This window comes from Agrilus planipennis, unplaced genomic scaffold, assembly GCF_000699045.2.
Source record: "Agrilus planipennis isolate EAB-ADULT unplaced genomic scaffold, Apla_2.0 scaffold41, whole genome shotgun sequence".
NCBI lineage: Eukaryota > Metazoa > Arthropoda > Insecta > Coleoptera > Buprestidae > Agrilus > Agrilus planipennis.
The window spans coordinates 492,813-518,705 of NW_020442445.1; the positions used below are offsets into that span (position 1 = coordinate 492,813).

Consider the following 25,893-nt stretch of genomic DNA (forward strand, 5'->3'; position numbering starts at 1 on the left):
TTTGACATGTTTCTTTTAAAATTATTTCGTTTCTTAATTATTACAATTTAATTTGTAATATCAACTAAAATACCTAGTAAATTTATTTCTGCTGGGATTTTATTTTTACAAATTCGGGTCCAAATTGTAATTTTTATCATTTTCGCTTACGAAACAACGGGCTAATGGGATATGTAAATATCGCTTTAATATTTAGGTAAATTTTCGTTTTTCATTTTCTCCGAGTATTAGTGATGTTACCCTATTAAGTGAACAAGTGATATTTTATTAGTAATAAGAGTGTAGCGACTAATTTATTTCTACGTTATCCTTAAATGCAACTGTACATGCATGTACTGCAGGTATTTGTGCAATTGTGACGCATACTTGGTACATGGACAGGAAGGCGACAGGAGTTGACGTAATTTAACTGGTACAACATTCTCGATGGTCTTTGAAGTGTAATTTAAGACTTAAAACCAATTTACGATTGAAAAGTTTAATGTATTGGCACATTTACAAACATCATGACTGATTTAGACCGATACCAATGCCGAAATCGATCTATCTCGTTCACCTACATTTCACAATTAATATCGCAAAAGAAAATTACTTAAATCAAGAATGGAAACAACAAATTTGTGCAAACCTACTTTTAAAAACAAAATCAAGGAATAAGTACACACATCTCTGATTTAGCTCCACAAAAGAATTAATCGTACCGCATTTTTGGAACGCCTAATTTATCTAATAGTAAATAACCTGTTTTTCTAAAGTTACCAATAAAACATAGAAACCACGACATATAATAATCGTGAATGTAGAAAATAAAAGAAAGAGGACTCATGTCTAGAGTTGCCACCTTTTCAGGCTTTACATAAAGTATTTTTCGACTAAAAAGTTCAAAAAAAAGTACTCAGCATAAAAATAAGGTATTTGATTTTTTGTTTTTAAAAACGTATTTTTTGTTACACCTAGCAGCCAGTAACAAATTGCTGTTGCTCTTAAAAACATTAATAGATTCTAAACATGGCAAACAAAGATTTAAGTAAACTCAAAGTTCATTTTTAATTAGTTTTAATGAAGCTTTTTTCCTGTCGTCCCGCCACTTTGCGTTCATAACAGAGAATACTCTTTCTGTAAATGCTGAAGTGGCCGAAACGGATAGCAAAAGTGTCACTACGTTGAACAGATTTGGGAAATCAGGTTGTTCCGTAAATATGGCTTGCCATTTTTCTGTGCAATATTATTGATGTAAAAGTTCTCTTTCGAACAATCGCTTACAAAATTACGATGTTTACTTAAGGCCTTAAATAAAGTATTTTTGCGTACTTTATGTGTCTTGTAAAGTATAACGTACGCACAGTCGAAATAGAGTACAATACTTTACAATAAAGTACGGGTGGCAACCCTACTCATGTCTCCTACACTATTTTCAGCGTATTTCTGTATTCAAAGATAAAGTTTTGTTGACAACTATCTTATTTTTTACCTAATCAAAATCAAATTTTCTAAACTAATGTTCTAGTAGTACTCATGTGATTTATATAACTTTCATGTCATATGACTATTGCAATTTTAGTCACACGACCCCGTAGAACACGTATGTAAGGATGACGAAAAGCAAATATTTTCAATAAATGATTGCTCTCCTACTTTAACATATTAGAAAATAATAGTAAAAACCTGATCTGTTATGATCAGCGTGTTTTACAAATCAGCCAACATGAAATCATGTTAGTCACTTTTCGATTAACTAAACCTTCATTGCCCTCGTGGTTACAGTTTCATGTCTAGCATTAAGTCCTTCCTGTTTTTCATTTAATTCCTTCCCTAATTTGACTTAAACCACACAATATACCCTTTCACTTATTGAAACAATAATTTTCTTATTGACCAAGTACATACGTTAAAATTACTGGGGTCGTTGTTTGTAACATTTTAAGATAAAAAGCACTTAATTTACTCACCGATATCAATCTCTCTTTGTTGAAAATTCTATCTGCATTCACCATTTCACTCCATCAAATAGCACTTTGGGATGGTATGTTGCACTGCACAGGTTACATAACTGGAACAACGTGCTAGATGAAAATTACCGTGTTTACGACACGAAGGTTGAAGGTTAAACTAACCGACCGTGAATGAAAGTGGTTGGTCACTATCTAGTCAGTGTTGCGCATATCCTTGTAAAAAATTGAAGATAAGGAGACTAAGATTTGTACACACAGGGATCGTTAGCAAAACACGATTTATAACCTACTGAAAAAACTTTAGTGTGTCGAAAGACTAAATAAAAGTATAATCAGAAAATACGGTCTTTAGTATTCTGTATGTTTTAATATAAACTACTTAATTAAAGTCAGAAAACAAGCAAATTTGAGCAATTCTTTTGTACGGTTTAAAAAGAGGCCGAAACGCAGCGGATATAACGCTTACGAAGGTACAAAGCAGCGATGGTTTTCCAGGATTTGTGGTGTAGATGAAGGCGTTCAAGGTGAAGGAATTGTAAAAATCTTCTCACCCAATTCTATGCAATTTAGTTTAAACAGTTAATAACAGTGATAATGGTCTACGTTAAGTTCTTAGACAACGTCTTTAATCACAAGGATGTGATTTATTTGAAAAATGCAAATACAAAATTGAAAATAAGTACCTGTTTTTATCTTGCATTTAAATACTTTTTTGAGAAAAGCATTTTGTATTTTATTTAAAATACTTAGAATAATGAATGAATGAGCTTAAAAAGGGGCAAAGAGACGTTCCATGAATGCTTTCTAATTCCTGAAAAATTCTAAACTCCTTGGAAATGGATAATCTAAAGTATTGGATCGATATTGTTTTCCGGGTTCAGTGTCATGGTCCGTGGAATTTTGAAGTTCCTAATTGATATCAGCACCTGCCAAATCACCACTTATTTTATTTTCGCTGTGTATAACTGAAAACTTCAAGATATTGTGGTGTGCTAATAAATGCCTATAATCCAAAATTCTTAGAAAACGATTTGAAAAACTTCACTTATTAGATGAATCCATAGTTAAAGAAACTATGGATTCCATTTCTTTTTCTTATTACGATGTGTAAAAGATCGGAAGCAAAAAATGTTGATTTTACATCAATAATTATCTTCGCAGCTGGTAATAAAGTGCTAAACACCACTATTAGTCTAGAAAACTTTCAATATTAAAAAAAAAAACAAATGCCTGCAAGGTTTTCTTAAAAAATATTTTATACTTAAGTAAATGTAGAAAATTAAACCGGCATTACGAAAAACTATTTATTGGAAAAAAGTATTTTGAAAATACGTATTTTGCATTTAGCATTTAAAATACGAAAGGGAAATCTATTTTGTATTTTACATGTGAAGTAACAAATCAAAAAAGTATTTGCATTTTGTATTTAAATACTTTAAATAAACCATTTTGCACTTTTTTATTCAATTTGCGGTGTTAATTTTTGATGTTGTTCATCATCAAGTCATCCTACACCACAAAACCTGATGAACTTACGCTTCACTCGTTACTGTAAATTCGTTAGAAATTTTCGATCTAAATGCATTACTGATATGGTTATTGCTACCTTCAAAATTGCTTGATTTCAAACTTTAATTAGTAGATAGCCTTAAATAAAATTAATACTGATATTGACAATAAAATAGTTGTAATCAAAATAGATCGAAACACGATCAATTTAATAGTTTCTTACAGTACCTATCAGACAAAAACTGTAATTTTGACTATTTAATATATTCTGTAATTGCGCAGTTAGAATTTTCTTGCAAACTCAATTATTTCGATAAATTATAAAAGTACACGAGTATTACCTAATCACGCAATTCGTTGAAGTGCCTGTGTCTCAGATAAAGAATAATTACCCGTTTAATAAAAAAACGGCATATATATACTACGCAATTTATTGTAAGTAAGCTGTTGCTAATGTTTACTTTGTGTCTAAAAAATGATGAACAAGTGCTGCAATTTAGATAAAGACCACTCACGCGATGTCAATTTCATAAAGATATTAAGGTATTGAAATTATAATTGTTCGAAAAATAATTGAAATAATAATCTTTACAGGCATAGAGAGTCATAAACGATAATTAATTAAATTAACTGAGTTAAAAATTGTATCATTATGGAAAGAATGCGATTGCAGCAAGTTGTTATTCATCATCACAATTATCTACCTGAGTTTTTAAAGTTTAATCGTTAAATGCGTATTCACTTGTACAAGAGCAAATAATGAATGAAAAAACAAACAATTTACATTATTGGAAAAAGCATTTAGAATTGAAAGCCTAAATAAGCACTAACCTATTCTGAAAATCATTTTAAGAAATATTTGCATGTTTAAAAACTTACCTTTTTAATTTTTTACGATGCAGCATTGTGATGTTCATTGAATGATGTTACGTTCTTCATGTTTCGAAAATCTAACGTTTTCTGTTTTTTTTTTGTATTTACAGTCTTACTTAATATATCATCAGTTTTAATTTCACAAATAACTATTTTTCAATTTCACTTAAATGTTCAAATTTTCCGAGAGATAACATGCCTTTAAAGACATGCTTTGTAAAATTTTGGCTTCATCCTTCACTGTATTATATGATTTTTTCGAAAGTGAGTGAGTCTAAACACTGGCCAAATGTTTTTAAATTTATGATACAGCTCCTATCATTTTCTTTTGCTTTATTACTAGTACGAATTCAATTAAATAAAAAAAAGTAAAAAAAAAAGAAAAAAAAGTAAAATTGAGAGAGCTTTAATATTTCAACACAGTTCACATGACATGTATCTATACATTAAGGGGTTGAGTATTACACCGATAGACATGAATTATATACAGATGCGTAGACACGCACGCATCAAAATGCGCAGAAGCGCAAGCACACGTGCGCATGTATGCCAATACTGTGTGAAAGGGACTAAAAGCCACCATAATCTTGTGTGTGGTGGCACTGATTCGGCGGTGTACTCCTACATTTTTCTTTTGTTAAGGCAGAGGGGTTAAGGGAAGGCCAAACAATCATATCATCAACCCAGGAACTGCGGGACAAGCTACGTCCAGAGATTCAGTCAAGCTTAGCAAAAAATTATTACGATACGCTTCCGCGCCTGCGCGGTGAGGTATAAAAGGCGCCCGCGCCTTTCACTGCCGCACACGCCACCATTGCTGAACCTTCTCGGTGAGTTTTCTACAAAGTCCCAGCAGCCTCCGTCACATCGGAGCTTCCGCTTCTGCCTCGCCTTCTTCAAGCGTCACTTGGAAGCGGATACCGGGCCGTTGTGAATCGAGAGCTTCCTCGGGGGGCGGACTAGGAGGAATCATGCTTTGGTACCAGTCACGATTTTCTTCGAGGGTATCTAGGATATCTTGTGCGTCGGGGTGAACTAGATCGGCCCACGTTTCCCACAGGGGGTGGACGATATAATCTATGAAACCTACTTGTGACTTTTCTATTGTGGCCGAATGACGGTCGCACATTGGACTAATTTCCATTTTGGCTTCGCGCTCGCGATCCCCTTGCAAGAAGAACTCTTCCATTAGGAGATCGACCCAGCGCTTGTACAGCGGTAACGGCTTCGTGGGATTGCTTAAGTCTGCACAATGAACTAAATTCTCCAACACCTGAATTCGATCGGTATAATTATCTAAAAGAAGAACGCCAGATCCGGCAACCTTTTTGGTCTCGACCATAGTCTTTAAATCGGCTAAAAGACTCATGTGCTTCGACATGTCAGTGCTTAAAACCATATCGATTACCATTTTCCTAAGGGTCTGACGTTGCTTCTTGCTCATATTACAAAATATGTCGCAGCCTTCGTTCTGAAGGAGTTTAAAAGCCACAGCCAGATGATGATTTTCTAATACACTCTCGTCGTTATACATCAAAGCCAGTTCGGAGCTCGAATTAATAAGAAATTGATTTGTGAGGCCGGGATGATCAACATCGTGAATGCATGCCGCGAAAAGTGCGGCAGTGACCTCCAGGGGCGTGAAAACCGATTCGAGCGCCGGAGTATTCAATAATACGTGAGTGCTTTGCGTTACGTCAGCGGCATGAAGCGAATTATGGAACGGATTATCCTTTACGTAATGATCTTCTAAGGTCATCATGAATGTGATGAAAGTTTTCTGGGGAATCATTAGTTGTTTCATCAGATCGCGAGATGTGAAAGTCATGTACGCGACGCAGGTCAACGGACGTCCGTTACTGAGCTCTCCTATGCGGAATATGTCCACTCCCCACTTGTCTATTTCCGTGAGGCACTTGCCCAACTCTTCTTCGTGTGGCGTTTCGACTCCGTATACAGGAAGTCGTTCTCCCGTGAAAGAATTCGTATGACATAGCGGCTTTTTGTTGATGCCCGAAATTTGGGACATGGGAGTCGCTGCCGACCGACTCGATCTGTCTTTGCGTTGTGCATTTGGTTTTTGAACGGCTTCATTGCCTTCGTCGAGTCTTAAAGACGGTATGTCAAGTTCTTGTTGTTTGTCTGTAACAACGAAAAGCGCCTCTGTTAGCATAACTTAATTCAAATGGCGAAAGAAAATCTATTTAATTTCGTATGGTAGCATTTCATACCACATTGAATTATCTTATACCTATTTTATTGATAGCTTACCTAAGAATGTTGAACAGATGTATTCTGATATTTGGTTTCCAGATTTGCTAGATTCAGAGAAGTGAGACAGTTCCTTATTTAGCATACGTTTGAACTGTAACAAAAGAAAAGAACATTAGATTTCATTGTTGAGGAAATGATTATGATGTATTTGTAAACGAAATGTGTTTTGGAATCGGGAAAAATTCTAGCAATTAATGCGAGAAGAGTGTTATATCATTGTCGCGGTAAACCGACGACCTCAGAAGGATGGTTAGACCGATCTAAAACGTTAATGACCTGCAATTCTCTGGGTATAGGTCATGAACAACTCGTTGAAACATTTCCGTACACGACACCTACTTCATTATGTATTCGATGGGTGTGTAGGGTCCTTTCGAAACAACAGTCTTTATCTAATATTGCAGATTGCAAAACGAGAAAGAATGCCAGGAAGGTCAACAATCACGACGGCGTGTCGTGTTCCCACTAGGACGGTCGCGACTTTAACTTTTCTTTTGAAATAAATATTGTATAAATAAAAAATCTCTAGTTACGTAGACGTATTGTGTATTGAAATATGAAAAGTACGATAACCCCTGAAGCAGTCATCCATACTAATTGCAATCTTGACACCAATTTATCGAAACGGCATTTCAAACATTAGTTTCTTTTCCTCAAGTGCTTTCGAAATTCTCTGAATTACAACAGTCATATCTATCTAACGTCATAAGGTAATTAAACTAATTGCCAAGTCGACGTCCGATCACAAAAAAATCAAATCACACAATAGGTATTTAATAGTTTTCACTAATGACGATCGATGGACTTATTCATTCTAGTTCTTTGAAATTGGTGTATTGTAAATTGATTTTCAGGTATAAACGTTTTGCAAAAAAATAATAGATTGTGACAAAACTGCTTCAAGGTTATCTGATAAAACGATCAATTATCAAACCATTCCAATCCATGGCAAGTAGTTACAAAAAGTCAAATAGTAGGTATGCGCGAAATTATTTTGCAATATTACAAACGAGTAAGTGATTTTCTTACGTTAATCTAAATCTTTTAATCGTTTTAATAAAAACCTTTTCGATTTTAAATAAAAATAATATATGAGTCAGTCATGTAATATACTTAACGAATAATGTTGCAAGACAAATTAATTACGTGTGAAACTTGATGACAAAGAAAAAATCTTGGGGAAAATTTTTTAAAAAAATGACTTAAAAAGATTTGAAAGTCGAGTATATAAAGAATAGTAAAGTTAATCGAAATAAAAATCATTCTTAATTGCAAAATTATTTTCAAAGTACCTTCATTTCGGCGACTGCGGCAGTAATGGCTAAATCGACCATTATATTAACCCAGGGCAGACTTTCAAAAAGTTTTTCCGCTTCGGGTGGAACTCGCGAAATCAAATCTCCTTTAGACAATCCTCTAACTAACACCCCTTTACGGGACACACCGTTATTTGCATCGGATACCATTGCAAACACCAATAGGCATTAAAAACTATTTTTTGTTTTGTTATAATACGTCTTTGGCAACAATTATCACTATTTATTAAATTTCACTAAATCATAAATCCACTAATACGGACGTACAACAAATACTTTTAACAGGCACTAGAAGACAGGTACTAAGTACAACATCAGCACACCAGAATATCGTTTATAAAATTTTCTTTAACTTCTACGGTTCGCGGTGATAGCTTGGCTAACGATTTCAAGCTTTTCAGGCTTGCAACGATCGCCAACAATTCACGATGAACAATGAGCGCAACCGTCTCGCGGTCGAACTTAAATACGTAATTTTTCGCGCGATAGAACCGCCTCCTTTATAACGTAGGTTTTCCACGTACGTTTTATGTATCCTAGTTTTCAGCTCGTGCTCCGTATGTTCTCATCCTCAGTAAACTCAAAAACAGACAACGAAGCGCACGCTTATCAACATATTGTCGTATTGCGATAATATACATTACGTGCTCTTTTTCTCGTTTTCTGCTTGATTTACTGTCTGCGTTATCAGCAGTAAATCGAATCTCTTCGTTGCCTGCTTGTTTTGTTCGTTGATATCAGTTTATCGTTTTTGTTTACTATTCAGTTCCAAATATTGAAATGGGACTACGGATGTTGCACTTGCACCTAATAAATAATATGTATACGTATAGGTACCTACATACAGACGAAGCAAACATTTGTTTACCGTTTGTTTGGGTGGCCCACTTAGATACTACGAGATTAGTCATTATTTTTCCGGAAACGTTGGGAAATTGTTGGTGGCGTAGAACAAATCGCACGTAGGAGTTTTGTTTTTCTAATAAGCGCACACACTTACGTGCTTTTTTCTTAAAAATGCTATTGAGTACGATTTTTTCTTTAACAATTATCATTCCTTAGGGCACAGGGTATGAAATTATAACTTAAATAGAAATATTTGTTTCGTAATCAACCACAAAGCGAGTTAGAAACTACATATTAGTAATGAGGAGCTTTCTTGGAAGTGTTATCAGCGTTTTTGGATCAAAAATTTCCAAAGCGGTTGTCACTATATAAGTACTGGCTAGCAGAAATATGAGTATGGCTTCACTGCAGCCTAGATTTCCGGGATTTCCATACCCACCTGGGAAATCATACTTTTATTTTTTCATGTCTTATATGTCGATGGATCTCATAAGCCCAAGCTCTCAATCACCCGATAACTCTATGCTGTACGATTAATTTTAATTCGACAAACAGGTGATAACGTAAACTCAAGCTGCTAACAACCCTACATTCCAGCATTTATTTTAAAAGATTATTTGCTAGATGTGATTGAAACAATGGATTTTACCTCATTAATAGATATTTTTATTGAAAAAAAAATCAATATTAGAAAGTAAATATTTGCTCTTGTAAAAAATATTAATTAATTCATAAAAAAAAAAATTGCGGGCTCGCGGGGTGTTCCTTTTTTTGTGTTTGATATAAGCTGACCAGGACCAGAAAAGGAACATCCGACAGAGTAGTGTCTACGAACTTGACATTAATTTTACATTATATTAATACTAGGTGCTGGGTGTCACCTGCGACTTCGTCTAAGTTAAAATCGATTATATTACAAGCTCTCATTTTGTACTTTTAAGGGTGGTGTTTTGAAAATTAATTTTACAGTAGATGATACTGTTGTACCATATATGAAACTTTTGTGCAAAATTTCAAGCTTCCAGGGGTTTAATTTTAACAAAATCCTTTCTTAGTGTTCGCCTATGTTGTATAAGAAACGTCTTTACAAAATTATAAGTCTGGACCGTGGGGTTCAGGCTGTGGGTTGTTATATTAGTCAGCCAGTTCACCCTGCCTATAAACATAACGCGAATAACGAGGAAGGGGGAGTGCAGCCAGAGGTCGTGGTACGTGGGGGGGGGGAAGTTAATGTTATTATTATTGGAAATTACAAAACGTTTTTTTAGAATAGGCTTAAAATTTGTACAATTCACGTGTTACATAACGGAATTAAAGACACGTGTTGCGGTTCCGTTACCCCTTACGTAGAGGAAGGGTTAAAAACTGACGAATTTTGCCAATGATAGTCTATTAACATTATTCATCAAATCTATTAATGTTGTAATTTCTATCATTAATAAAAATAAAATAGAATGCATTTATTTTGGTCCGATGTATGTGTATTTAGTATCTGATGATATTAAAATTATTTAAAATTTTGTTTAGTTGTAAAACGCCTATAGTCAGCAAAAGGATCGTAAACAGACTTTGCATTAACAAAAATAATAACAATAAACATAATTTGATGGACGTGTGTTGAAAGCAACATGTTTCCCATTTTTCACGGAGATTAACGGATTGTTTTCCTGAAATATTGGTAGCCGATGATTAAACGTGGTTATTATGAACTGCTGTTGTTTGTGCATTTTCGCAATTGGTGTTTACTCATTTCGGAAATGCTATCTAGGAAATGTGGGTGTACCTAATAAGAACAAAATAGTCGCTATTGGCAACCTTTCTTTATGTATATACTCCATTCAACATTGGTAACGCTGTTAAATTTCAGGACAGGTGATAATACACATATATGTGGCAATTTTTCGAAAATAATCGATTTAATCCTATTTTACGGTTAGATAGGTACCTTTGTTGAAAAAATGTCCTTGAAGTTATTATTTTTTGATACAGATCAGTTTTGAAATGGGTAAAATTTCCGGTATATATACATACATATAAGAGAAACTATATAAACGACTAATTGTAAATAAATTCACTTTTTTTATTAATATTACTATTTCTAACCAACTGTAAAAAGAACTTTCTCTTTTAATTGAAAATTGTTTGCTAACTGTAGCTTTATTACGAACAGAATTCACGATTCTTCTTGTATCAAAAATGTTTCGCCAAAATCCTGACTTCTTTGGATGGATTCAAGGACACAACTGCTACTAGGAAAAATTAATAGTATTTTTGTTCATTAACACTCCAGTTCTGATTTCAGCAGGACTCAATTTTATCATCATTATAAACGGAAAATGTCGCTTAGAGGTTATCCTGACAATATTTCCTTTTTGAGTATTTTTACACTTCCATCTCATATCATTATCGCAAGTTGAAACACTTTCTGATACATTAGTATCTATGTAATAAATTAGTCAATTAAAAAATAAAGGGAGCAATTAAAACGCGCATTAAGGGTAATTTTCCATCATCCTCAATTTAGCATAAAGGATTTCCTTAACGAATTCTAATAAGTTTAAACTTCACAGTTTAGGTCGTGTCCTTTTTTCTTATATTGTTTTAAAATTATTTTGAAATGAATTAGTAAATGTTAATATCATATGTCAAGAAGGGAGCATTGGAGTCAATTGCTTAGATTTTTTTTGGATGCTTAATACATTAATGTAAAATTTACAACAAACAGGTTTTGTTAGACATCCTGCAGGATTAAGTATGCATAATCCTAACAATTCGATTGTTTTACTAACTTCCGTTTTTTAGCATGTACAATAATTAATTATGCATACAATGGTATCTATACATTATTAGTAATCGTTGTACCTGCCTAAGCTTTAATGGACAATCGTGTTATTGAACCGTTTTTGATCCACTTATTTTATTAATTAAAAACAGTTATATTTTTATGTGTTGGTGCAATCAGCAGGATGGGCATGTAACCGTTATCTGACAAACGAATCATGTTAATTACTATTAATGATAAAGAACAAAATATATGGAGTACAATATTTTATAAGGAAATAAATGCTCAATTGTGTCCTAAATTCAAAGGTCATAGGTTGTTGAATTCAGTAAATACACACACCTGTAAATTGCCATTCAAGTATTGTACGATAAACCGAGGGGATTGTGAAGTAGGTCATCTAAAATAATACAAAGCAATGAATTTCTCTGGTGATTTTAGGGCTATTAAAATATAATTAAGGAACGGTAACCTTTGCTTTAGTAAAAGAGGGAATGTTTTAGATTTTGAGTTCATTAATTTTAATTTACAATTAGTTTGGATCTATTATAATTAATTAATAAATTATTTCTCTTCAACGAGCCAGCTTCACCTTATTAATGCCTATTAATTAAATTGGTTTATATAAAGCTTCGAATTTGGGCTTTCGTAGGCGTGAAATAATCTTACTGGGTATCTATTGTATTATTATTTCATAGTAATTAAGTTGTTTTCTAAACTAATTAGAACTAGTTCACGAANATGACTAGTGGCCAATTTTCGCTGATATTTAATTATATTTTAATAAAATTAATAGTTAGGTACTTGAAAAGCGTAGCGTATATTTGTATTTAATAAAATTTCGGATTGACGAGGAAGTTAATATAATGGAACAACGGATTTAATTATCAGAAAACCAATTGCGTATGTGGTAAAACATATGAATTTCAAATATTTGCTTGCCCCAAATGGTTACTCCGAGCTACGTATATACGCAAGTAACAAGTAATTTATAATTAGAAAACATGTTTAGAGCTTAAGTTTGCAAAGTACTAAACATTTTCACTGCCACGCCGGTTGTAGTCGATCAGTCATAGTATAAGTGATTATTCTGGAATATTGGACTGAGTGGTTCTTAGTACTGTTACTAACTTTACTTTTTAATGACACACGTACCTACTAGAAATTTCACCACAAAAGAATAAGAACCGTTTTACTTTTATATTATCATCTTTGCTTAGGAAAAATTAGTTATCAGTTCATCCCCTGTCCATGAAGAAGGTTTCAGTTTTCAGCTTCAGGTGTACGCTTTAAAGGTATGTGAGTTAAAAAAACTATCTCCCCAAAGGACTCCATATAGAGAGTCAGTGTTAAATTGACCTCTCATACCCTTGAAACCAACCACTACAGTTGAAAAGCGAAAACTTTTTCATGAAGAGGAGATGGAAGGTTATCAAATCATATAAACCTCTTGTACGAACAAACTATACTTTATTTACAAGCTGGATTATCCTTTCTTCGATCAGGAAAAATCAGTTATATTCGAGAACGTTTTCGAACCTTTTAGAAAATTCTAAAACATTCTCGAACTAGGACATGTAGGACAAAAATCTGCGACATTCAATTAACACTTTTATTGACTCTCTATATGGGGTCGTTAGGGGTGATAGTCCTTTAACCTACCTTCTTCATGGGTAGGAGATAGAAAGCTATCCTTATGAGGCTGCGGGATTCGGTTGTGGAGCTTTAGCGGTACGTACGAACGAACTATACTTATATGTATTTATTGATATATTAATGTAAGTACAAACTGGGCTACTTATGGGAAACAGGGGAGCAGTAATCCCTAAATTATTTATCATTCAACAGCGGTGGCTAGATAAAACATTGATATAGTAGATAAATGTCTATCAGAGCAATAACCGATATTACGTGACCGCTTTTCGCGAATTTTTATCGATTACTTTTACGTTTTCCTCGAGGAAAACATATAGAATGGTACCTAATACACCTACGCAATATGTAGGTATGTTTGTACGTCTTTAAAATTTTCTTTCGTATTCATGTAAAATCTTCCTTCCATGTATTAATTATTTTTACAATGTTTGTTAAATATCGCAATGTCGTTTAAAGTAGTAGGTAGTGAAAAACTTGAATGGACTACCTGAAGTGTACTATAATCATTTCTAATATAAGTGAAAATTTGTATGATGTGATCCGACGAAAGGACAAATGATGAAATGAAAGTGGAAGTTGAAGAACTTTGAACATGAACGAAATAAAAGGAATGCTAAGGAAATGTCAGTCTCAAAGTTTGCTTAACCTTCTTTTGTTAAGTGGTGTTATCTGTGTAGGAAATTTGTACGAACAAGGGCCACTTAGCGTCAAAAACTTTGTGGACATTTTCTTTATTCGGATACATTTCTGACTATACGATTTAATAATATTAATACGGTAGTTACGAAGCTTTTTAAGAAATTAGGTTGACGTATTCTATATCCTCTGCCAATAGAATCCAGTCAGGAATTGGGAATGTTTGCATAAAATTGTCAAATGTTACATTAATTACCAGTTCATCTGATTGTATTTATGCAAAAAAAAAAGTGGCTCCCCGTTAAGATTGTCAACTATAAGCTTCCCGAAGGACCCTAGACAAAAAAAAATCAGTCTCTCTCCAGTCTTTCAGAGTCTTTCAGCGTCTAAGAGAGCGTCTCTCACAGTCTCTCAGTTATTGCCTAAGTGTTTTTATTGATCTCTCACAGTCTCTGTATGAAAGACTAGAACGATAAAATTGTTAATTCAGGGATTCGAGTCTCTCACAGAGCGACTGAATGAATAAAATTCAAAAATTTAGTCTCGAGTCTCTCGTAGAAAGACTGGAAACTCTGAAATATGTTGAACAATTCTTTTGACAGTCTCTCGACAGTCTCTCTCAGCGACACCAGAGAGACTCGATGAGAGACGGAGACTCGATGAGAGACGGAGACTCGAGTCTCGCTTTCAGAAACTCTGAGAGACTGAACATTTTTATTTCGGGGAGTTGCGTTAATGAGAGACGTTTGACCATTTTTCATTTTTTTATATGAAAGAATAATAATAAAGACGAGACGAAAAAATTTTTCAAAAAATGCTAAGACCTTAAGATGATGGAGAAAATTAAATACGTATTGCAACATATTAGACTACCCATACCTCTTCCTAGTTATGAACTATCTTGAACTTTTGGAAGAATATACGGTGCATTTCGTTCCTGTTCCTAAAAAAATAATTTTCAACAGGACACCGCTTACTTTGGTTTAACATATTTATTAAAACACCACCATAAAACATTAATATCAGAGATCCACCTCTGACGTCATTCGCAATTAAAATTGGTATGGTGAAAGTATGTTAACAACCTTTTCGAACAAAATCAAAACAAATCCAGTCTCGTACGTTGAAAGTTTATTAGTCGAATGTGCTGAAACGGGAGCAAATACGTGTTTCACTCTTTTGAAGCACGTTGTTCATTTGTACGTGTATATTTGTGGATGGACTTTTAAAACCTATTTTCTCCTCAAATACGTCACTCGGTCAGTAATCTGTCAAAAGTTTATGTTCCATGTACGTAAGCATTGTCCCTATTTTTCCAAGCTAATTAAAAAACTATGTTATTGGAACAACAGGAACCACACAACCATTATGCAAGCTCCTGGGCGTCTTGCTTTATGCTCGCTTGACAACCCAAATTCACAAAAGTATTTACGTACTTGATATACAATTCCGAAATAAACATTTTTCCTGGAAGGAGAACAAGAAGAAATAAACTTCGACAAATTGGTTTCTATGTTACTTAATTATTGTTTTCTTGAGAAATATTCGTCTGAGCCAATTTGTTTAAGTCGATTTTGACATTTCTACGAACGAATATGACTAGTGGCCAATTTTCGCTTTCTGAAAAACAATATTACAATACGTTTTAGAAAATACTACAAATGGCACAGTGAGCGCCATCTGTAGTACTATGCTCACTGTGCCATTTGTAGTATTTTCTAAAACGCACTGTTAAGACAGCAGGTAAAAGTTGGTCTCTGTTCTGTCGGAGTTGCCTGCGACGCGCTGATGAGATCCAAAAAGATCGAAATCGCGATCCGCGTCTGGCAGTTTCGACAGAATACAGACCACTTCGAATTATTTTAATATTACAATATGTAATAGTTAAAAATTAAGCAGTTGTTACAAAAGGAACAACGTAAAAGTTCATAGAGAACAACAGCAATTATGGAAAGCATCATAGTCTTTATTCTTATTCGCATTTAATTGTTCACAATAGTGGTTGTTTATGTTATTATAATTTCGCGAAACATATTTAGAAAAAACTAAAAGATAAAAGTTTTAAACCGATTGTGAAATAATTTTAGAAATAACGGGAGCTAAAAAGAACAACATATTTTTATTGAATGATCAATCAGATTTGCAAATTTCAGAAGATACAGCCGTTATAAATAATAAAATTGTAATAAGCTGCTTCACCATTTTTTGGAAATTTTGTAATTTCCATTGTTGGTTGCAGCATAACTCCATCTGAATGGTGTTGTAACCAAAGTGACTATCATTTTTTAAACAAATCTGTGAAATACTCGGTTTCACAATATTAAACAATTTTTTTAACAGTTCATATATTCTTTTTCTACATGCCTAATATATTTTATGCTATTTAAAATATTTAATTTTCTTAAAATCTTAAATAAAATCAGCGTCAATTAATTTCTTAAAAGTAATCCTAATTGGACAGGAAGACATACGTGAAAAGATGCATTCGCTTGGTTTTTGCTATTACTAGTTAAGATAACCAGTTATCTTATTGTTATTATGGCATCTTGTGTAATGTTCTTTGTCCTGCATTGTAAGGGGTTTCCTTTAGGTGCTTTTGAAGATTTTGAACATTAGTTCACAAAACTAGTTCAGATAAGCATTGTGAAATTTTCATTTTAAATAACAGATGCTTACAATTAATCTTACTGATGAATTAGTATCAGAGGTCATTATAACCAAAAGCTAAAATTCAGCAGGCTAATAATTAAAAGTTATCAGATGTTTTTAAATTAAGGTTTGATCTTTGTTTGCACAAATGTAAACTTTGAACCTATTATACAGAAAACACTAAAATACCTCTTGAAATCCCTTGTTAACAGTGTGAATTGTAAATGTATTGTTTTTTTTTATCAAATTTCACATATAACATACAAAAGTTAATAAAACATTTGATTGTTGTTGATAGTGAGGTTGACGACAAGGGAATGTCAATGACCCGCCCAAAAAAATTATTCGGAATACTTTTTGCTATATGTCCTAATAATTGATCTGCCGATATATGCACATTCAATTCTTGAATAAATATCCTATCAGTTTCTGCATTAGTCAGCTAAACATTCTGGGAAAATCTTATCATACTCACAAATAGAACAATTAAAATACAAAAGAAAGTTGATTTGCACACAACAAACTGTCTGCTTATTCACAAGTATAAATTATCATGTTTATGCATTAAAAGGGCTAGGAAGCTATTCATAATTCAGTTAATTAAAGAAAAAAAATGACGAAACAGACTACGTGCCGTTTGTCACTGCTTGTATTGTTCTTACCAAACCATTTTTTTTTATTAAACAACATTGCGTATGATTTTCTGAATGACTGTAATAAAATCCATTTCACATGTCGATACGAGTGTAAAAGTAGTTATAACTAATTACTGTAAAGCAGTAAAGTAGTAAAATAACAGATGAATCTTTACTATTATTTGAATTGAAAAATGAATGATATTGTCTCTTATTTCTTTAGGATTATCAAATAATTTTTGATCTCACAACCCTAGAACAGTTTGAAGGATTTTATGTGGTAAAGGAATTAATAAACCAAAAACAGACTCACCCTCGTAGTTACCACATAACCTTTAATGGCGGACACGTGTTTCGCCCATTTTTAACATCGACAACACGAGATTGCAAACACGTGTCCACAGTGAACAGGTTTCGTAGTATTTATTGAAAGTGTGATTATAATTTTTATCCATGAATGAAAATGAAAATAATCGAAATTTAAACACACACCAGACTAATCATTCCTGCTGAAGAAGATACTGTGCGGTGAAAGAAATATTGTAGTTAATCAATTAATATTTTAAATAATAACTTTGTGTTTAACTTCGATTGAAAATATGGATTCGATCAAAATATATTTGTGTAAACTTTAACGATTAACTTATTAGAAATAACAATTAATAATTACTAATATTAAACACAGAAGGTAAATACATGTACGTATTTTTCTAGAAAGTGCTTAAGGACTTAAAGGATTAAGAGTATTGGGTACCTGTTAATGATAATAATAATTATTAATCCTACAATTATCAACTGATCGAAAAACAAAAAGATTAATTAAACGTCAATTCGAATCAAAGATCCCTTTATAAGGAAATTTCACAATATTTAAACTCTATAATGACTAAGAAACGATTTTTAAATTTGCATATCGATGGGAGATTCCATAAAATTATTAAAATGTGACATTTTGCAAATGTATTCGGTGCATAAATACAATTCTATTGTTATACACCCGTATCGTCACGTTTATCGATTTTTCACCTGATTTGGTTAGCATTCGATCCTATGATGAGAATTTACGACAGCCTTATAAGGGAACATGGAATGTCTTAGTCGTGTGAAACATCTTGTATATCGAAGAATATTTTCATGGTCCACACAATAGACGAGTTATCATCCTAATTAATACTTTACGTTACTAGTGGCGCCTTGGCTTACTATTATGGTAATGCGAAATAGATCTTTGTTCGTCGTATCGTGTTCTGTTGTTGTACCAAATATGCACAAAATATCGATCTATCGAACAGGAAAAGTTTTCGATGTACATACGCAAACAAAATTAAGGACAACCGTACAAACAAGCTTTGTTGTGTTAGATACTACGTGCATTTTTTTTGCGGCTTTATTGAAGTTCTGTTATGATACTAAATCCAAACTGTTACGGAATCCTGATTCAAGTTACCTTATTGTGATGGGTACTCCCAGATATTAATTGAATATTTCAGTGAAAGCTGTACTTAAATTCAAATTCATTTATTCTCTTTTACATGAAACGTATTAATTCAATCTTTTTAATAATGCAATCATTATAATATTGTAGCGACCACGAGCGTGATTGTGTGCGATCGGGCATACGTGTGTGTGAGCGGCTTATCGATTCGCCGACTAGCCGCGAGCGCTTTTCTTCATGTGCGCCGTATCTGTAAACGTGTGTGTCGTACCTGCGTTCCGGGAAAGCATTTAAACCATTCAAAGAAAACGAGACTTTTCTGGACGGCTGGAGAACGTTCCCGAAAGGAGGCAAAGGAGTATAAAAAGGAAGAGACGATCGCCGAAGTGTAGTAGAAATAAATTGACCGTTGTAGAAGTTAAAGAGTAGAAATAAATTGACCATTGCAGAGGTGAATCAAGAGATAAATAGACAGTGATATAAGTGAAATAAATAGAACAGTGAATAGTAACAGTAGTGTAAATAAATAGAATAATTACCTAAGTTAGTAATAAGTTAATAGTGCTTTTAAGTCCTTCAATAATAATTAGTGTAAATAAATAGTTTTCTTCTTAAAATTTAATTTGTTAAACCCACGAACATTACAATATCGATGAACATTTTCACCGCAATTCCTTATTTTAACTTAAAACTGTAGGAGTTATAGGGGTCGAAAGTTGAAAGGACCTAGCAAAATAGGTGTTCTTCAACTAGTTAGTTAATAATTCTGTAATAATTAACAAGTGAATCAAAGCATTTCAAAAGATGTCTGGTCCGTTAGAAATGTGGTTTCTTGCATGAAATATTATTTGTATTGATATACACACGAAATGTTTCTCTATTTTATGTAAAATTGTAGAAATTTTATTGTATTTGGTACGTTTCCATGTTATGAAAGTCTAATCATTTAAAATTCATTTTAGGAGAAAGTTACTCTCACTTAATTAGTTCCTGTTTTTTTTCTAACCTTTTATCGTAACAGTTGAGCTTTAAAATCTGATTTCTTTACAAATAAAATTTCCTATACGCTACTTTTAACAAATATGCTTTTACTTGGAATGAAATTATTGCAATTACTTTACATACTTTCATTTTTAGAATCATTACTTGTTTACCTACTCGGTCAATTCAATAAATAGATACACACAACACACCAGTTCAATTTGGAATGTAAAATAACTTCAAAAATAAAATTATAAACGAATGTTATAAATAAAAATGTTTTTACACGATAAAAGGTTGTCACCATATCCTTTTTGAAAATGTGTAATATATCGATAGAGGCGATTGACATTTTGTATCTTACGTAGATGTATCTTCATTAATTAATAAAAAACAAATGATAATAGACATTATAAAAAAGATAAGCCCGAAAATTTTAAGTAATACTTATGGTTATTAATCGCGATCTATTCTAGAAACTGCGGGATTATTCTAATGAAATGACTTTGTGTACCTATGAATGACACATGTATATTGTAATGTATGATACAAATGTCTTTTATTTTATCAAGTGTTCCGACTATTAACCTTGTCTTATACATATAACACGATAATATAAAATTTCCGCTATATTGTAGTATAGATTGCCAAAACACTAAAATCCAAACAAACAAGTTCGTCCTTACGTCAGTCACAGCTGTAGTAAGTGTGCGTTCAATAGGTATAGATAGATATTTACAATGAAATTCTTTTGCTGTTTATATTATATAAATTATTAATTAGTTTTATTTTCGAACGTTTAAAAATGTTTTCGACACAATTTAGCAATTCAGTGAGACTGAGTAAATAAAAATTCATTTTAATTTTTACTGAAATAAATCAAGGGCGTGTACAGGGAGGAGGGTACGGATTCAGTGAGATTTATATTTTAATTTTTTTGAAACAAATCAAGGGTGTATACAAATACAATTAAAATCCCTCCTCAACAACTAATACTAGAGGAAAATGGCCTAAAACTTACAGGTATAAGCAGATAGTTGTATAGGCATTAATTAAAATTGAAGTACAAAATAACTAATTAGTTCATATGCATAGGCGCTTGGTCTAAACTTTTATTACCTACTAACAATAAGTAGCACACGTCATATAAGAACTCACCAACATTCTGTTTTAATTAATGTCACTTAATTCACTATTTGCTAATGTAAGCGTTGTACAGTAAATCGCACTTCTTTAATTTGTTTGCGACAAGTTATAACAACGATGAGTACCTATGTTGTGTTGGTTAAGTAGTTGAATAACAAAACTAAAACGTCACCCAATTGTTTCCGTATTTTCCCAACTTTTTCACTCTTTCTCAAATAAAAAGTAAACAAAGTCGAGAAAACACATAGATCCAAATGGAAGATTTATCGATAACTGTTACATAGGTACATACGTCACAATTCAGTAATTAAACAACAGCATATCTCTTTTGTTTAGTTAACTAGTAGACACCACTGCTTATTAACGTCATTGTTGTATTATCTTTTCTTAAGAACCGTGGGAAATCACTTGTATTAAAATTTTCATTAACTTTTTGTCAACTGAATTCATTGCGTAATTGATAGTAATTCACATTCATATACAACATTTAATTAATTAAATAAAAAGTACAAATATGTATTACGATTTTTTGTTGAAGAAATCGAGAAATCAATTCAGTTTCATTCAAATAATTGTGTTGCTTATTGTACGAACTCATACCAGCTGTAGTCCTGTGCCTTTATTATTTATTAAGACAAGTAAATTTCGTTTCCACAGACTAATTTCAATCATTATAGGAAATTCATTTAGGAAATAAAATAAAAATGGTTAAGAACGTTGACATCATATTCGTTGGAAAATCATAAACCAGAAAGAATGTTCCAAATTTCTCTTTGACCAATATATCCAAGTACCTGTTAAACTTTGAATCCCTAAACTTTCAATATTTGATTTTTGATCTAGAATCTAGATACACAAAAAATAAGACAACAACTGTTTAAGTGTAGATATATATTATAACAAATACAAATTGATAAAAAAAATATGATTAGCAATACGTGATGTAATATTTTGAACAGTGGCTAAATACAAAGTATCATGCTTGGGTTTTTGATAACTACAGATTTCCACGTGTATTTTAGCCAACACTGTATTTGGAGTGTTTGATTTCATAATTATTAAAATACGTCATTATAATAANACAGAACTCAAAACAATTTCCTAACGGTTTTAACATTATGTTTACAGAAGACTGCTAAAAATATGGGTTCAGTCAACACTGTTTGATACCACACAAATTTCTCTTTAAGATTATTCTTCCTTTTCTGTATGTATTAGGGTTTTACAGGTCTAATGATCTGTGAGTAAATCTAACGACTTGTTTTTAATACATTAAACTCAGTCTTACAAATAGCCTAGCTTTTATGACGTTCATAACAAATAAATATCTTTAGAAGTATTATAAGATTAGTAAAAATCTAAATTGTTATCTATTATAATAACGTAACCAAGTAAAGGTAATTAACGCTTTATAAAAAATATGCATATATACTGGAGTTGGATAAAAAAAATGAGTCACTTTAATTGTAATATGATGATAAACCACTTTTTAGCTTTTTGCTTAAAACAACAACTTGTGCGTAATTTTGAAATAAGCAACTCTAATTTTTCTGAGGAATAATTATGAAATCAACATTTTATTGATTAGGGTGAAATTAATTTGATAAGAATTGTAGCAATTTAATTTTCTTTTAATAAAAGTTAATGAAATCTAAGCTAAGTGTTTTATTGAATAAGTAGTGACGATTTAAACTTTGTTTATTTGGTAGTACAACACGCTATTAGAAGGCTCAGTGAATTTGTTTTATCATCTACTTATATAGAATTATTTACGAAATTTACGTTATCTTCAAATGAAATATTTTTTCGGAAAATGCATAGTATGTTTATTATTATGATATGTTTTCCGTTGTTTATACGAATACAGTAACAAATCAATACTCATATTAAAATCTGGTAGCAATACACTCTAACAAATAATTTAACTTTGCGTTTGTCAACAATTTTACTTTCGTTCTCGCAAAAGCTGCCAAAACTGTGTCTACGTTTCATTAGTAAGAAAAAAGGAATAAAATAGGAGTTTGTTGGTTTCTGTGCTTGTTTATTACTGTTTTGCACCTTAACCACACAACCGATTATCTTCAAATTTTGTATATATGTTAGACCCGAAGGCCTAAAACGCTCAGTGGCCGGAAAAAACGGCCACATCGCTTTCTGGCTGCTTTCGAACGCACAGAACGCGTTTTGACTGTTTTTAAACGCTCGCAACGCGTTCTGGTAACTGTTAAACAGCCGGAACGCGTTTTGTCAATTGTTGAACGCTCACAACGCGTTCTTAATGTTCGACTTGTATTATTTGCCGCTTTCTACCTGCGTACAATGAGATTTATATTGTACTTATAAAACAAATGAATTTCAATCCATTTTTCAGTTTTTAGGAAACAATTCAATTATTGACAACTATAATTGGATACCAAAGATGGGTTCGGTTTTTCTCGCCGAATCATTTCAACAATATTAAATTTCTTAGAATTGTTTTTTAGTTCTAGGAAGAAAGTTACACTGAACACTTATATTGTCGAGATATATGAATGAATGAATGAAAAAGCGAAAAGTTATTCATTAAACAAATGAATTTCGATTTATTTTCTACACATTTAACTTATTGTGGAGTACAACGCAAACTTAAATTCATGCCTTTTTTACTTTATTAGAAACGATTTAATTTTTGACAACCACAATTAAATACAAACGAGGGGTTTTTTCGAACTTTCAAGTACTTTACATAGGTACATTACTTATTTTTACAAGCGTTCAACAATTGACAAAACGCGTTCGGGCTATTTAATAGTTACCAGAACGCGTTGCGAGCGTTTAAAAACAGCCAAAACGCGTTCTGTACGTTCGAAGGCAGCCAGAACGCGATGTGGCCGTTTTTTCCGGTCACTGGGCGTTTTCGGTCTTCGGGCCTAACATATACATTCTCAGCGGCACAGAAAAAGATATAGGGTACCTTTCATCCAGAAAAAAAATACTGCTTTCGAGGGATGGAAACATTTCTTTTCAATTCGATAAAGAAGGACAGTATTTACTGTCATTTTACGCAAAATGTATGTTTAACCTAGAAAGTTAGAAACTTTAGTTTTATCCTGATAATTCTGGTCAGGAGTTAAGAACAAATTTATCAAATTATTATATTTTCGATGATCACACGTATATATAGGAAAATGTAGGAAATCAACGCGAGCGAAGCCGCAGATAAAAACTTGTAATTAAATAATAATTAGAAGAAAAATCACTCTAATGCAAACTTGTCCTTCCAAATGGAACATTTGAGATTATTATAAAAATGAACTTTTTCTGCCAGGGGGCGTCAAAGTTAACCAATACTAATTTGATTCTGATGATTGAAAAGTTGATTCCTATAGAATCTATCATGCTTTACATGGAAAAATATTTCCAAATAGCACTTGAAATAATAGGTTGTAATTAAAAGCCGAAAAAAATCATGATTTTTACTGACAAATATTATTATTATTATTACCTTGTAATTTACTTATTTCTCCGTGGTCGCATAAAAATAAAAACAATCTAGAGCACATTTACAACCCTGAGCTATATGGCAATTAATTAAATTTATATTAAAATCGGTTTAATAGTTTTTACGTGATTTGCGAGTAGACAGAACTCAAAACAATTTCCTAACGGTTTTAACATTATGTTTACAGAAGACTGCTAAAAATATGGGTTCAGTCAACACTGTTTGATACCACACAAATTTCTCTTTAAGATTATTCTTCCTTTTCTGTATGTATTAGGGTTTTACAGGTCTAATGATCTGTGAGTAAATCTAACGACTTGTTTTTAATACATTAAACTCAGTCTTACAAATAGCCTAGCTTTTATGACGTTCATAACAAATAAATATCTTTAGAAGTATTATAAGATTAGTAAAAATCTAAATTGTCACGATTGTGAAGTAGATATGCGAAGAATAATAACAACAAATGTGGTATACGTGTTCGCGTTCACGGAAAATCTATTTTAAATTGGTTTCGTTAAATAAAGGCAAAAAACATTGCTGTCATCTACCCGATAATTTTCAAGTTAAAACTGGCACGGCTTTTATTTTGGAATGGGCCGACGTCGTTGCCGCGAGCGATTTACCAAATCAATTTGAGGAACGCAAATAGTGCATGTAAACTGAGGAAATTAACAAAAAATGAGCGCTTGTTTCTAAAACAAAGGATTGCCGGGATCCTTTCGTATTCGCGGTCTGGGAGCATGCTGAGCTATATGCACAGAAATGTGTAAATCTAACTCAAACGACGCATTTATCATTTGTCTATACAGTAGGAAAGATTTATTTCGTAAACTGGCGCCAATATGTATAAGTGCCAAACAGATACTAGATAAACGGCATTTATAAGTGGGTTTCTAAAATTGTATTCTCGTGATTGTAACGATTGATATCGTTATATTGTTTATCAAGAGTACGTTTAATATTGTACACTAACGATAATAGTTACCAATAACATTTTTATTTGCGTCCTTATATAACTTTCACATGCAATGAAAATGAAAACACCAATAGATATCCTAGAATTCTTCAGTAATATTCTAATTCGATATAACATATACTTAGATAAGATTCCTTAATTTGACCTTTAGCTACGAATGATAGAAGTGTCGAAACCGGACTCAAAAATCTAATTTGTGGAATTAGGGAAGTATATCTGCATTATATCTGATATTCTGTTTCGTTAGTTTCAGTGCTGAATTTAAAGATAATTTGCAATTATTTGTACGTACTGATGAGAATTTTAGAACAATCACCTTAAATTCTCATGCACCAAAAATCTTAACTAGAATCGTATAAACAAGGAAGGAAAATAGCGAGAAAATACGAAATGTCTTATTTGGGCTTAAACAGGAAAAAACGTGAGAGAACATAGGATTTGTCCTAGAAAAAGTTTTTGACAATGTCAAAGGAGACAAAAATACTTAAGGGTGCAAGGATGAGATTTAGGCATAGAAGAGTGATATATACGAGGGTGGATTGATAAGTTTCCGGCCTGACCAAGAAAAACAAGGTTTTTAAAAATTTTTTTTTTTTATTTCTCAACATAATCTCCTCCAAGGCTGATACATTTCTCATAGCGGTGTTCCAGTCTATTAATGCCATCTCTATAGACTGATTCGTCAAGCTCCTCAAAATAACCATTTACAGCTTCGATTACTTCTTCATTGTCCGCAAATCTCT

At 32.5% G+C, this 25,893-nt stretch overlaps 1 protein-coding gene and 1 long non-coding RNA gene across 13 annotated transcripts in view; both read right to left on the reverse strand.

The window, feature by feature from the left end:
• LOC112906389 overlaps positions 1–2,628 on the reverse strand; it is a 21,435-nt gene extending 18,807 nt beyond the window's left edge. The window contains exon 1 of the long non-coding RNA XR_003232311.1: positions 1,950–2,628. This is a non-coding gene — a long non-coding RNA (uncharacterized LOC112906389). The remainder of the gene's footprint in view (positions 1–1,949) is intronic.
• A 2,096-nt stretch (positions 2,629–4,724) lies between these two features.
• LOC108733578 (cAMP-specific 3',5'-cyclic phosphodiesterase) overlaps positions 4,725–25,893 on the reverse strand; it is a 565,440-nt gene continuing 544,271 nt past the window's right edge. For 11 of the 12 annotated variants that reach the window (XM_018464776.1, XM_018464781.1, XM_018464777.1 and 8 more), the window contains 2 exons: positions 6,606–6,699; positions 4,725–6,476 (listed from right to left, as the gene is read on the reverse strand). In XM_018464776.1, coding sequence (XP_018320278.1) covers positions 5,197–6,476; positions 6,606–6,699 — 1,374 coding nt within the window. In that variant the 3' untranslated portion in view covers positions 4,725–5,196. Of the gene's footprint in view, positions 6,477–6,605; positions 6,700–7,900; positions 8,373–25,893 lie in introns of those variants that run through there. The other variant, XM_018464784.2, reaches the window with a different exon arrangement.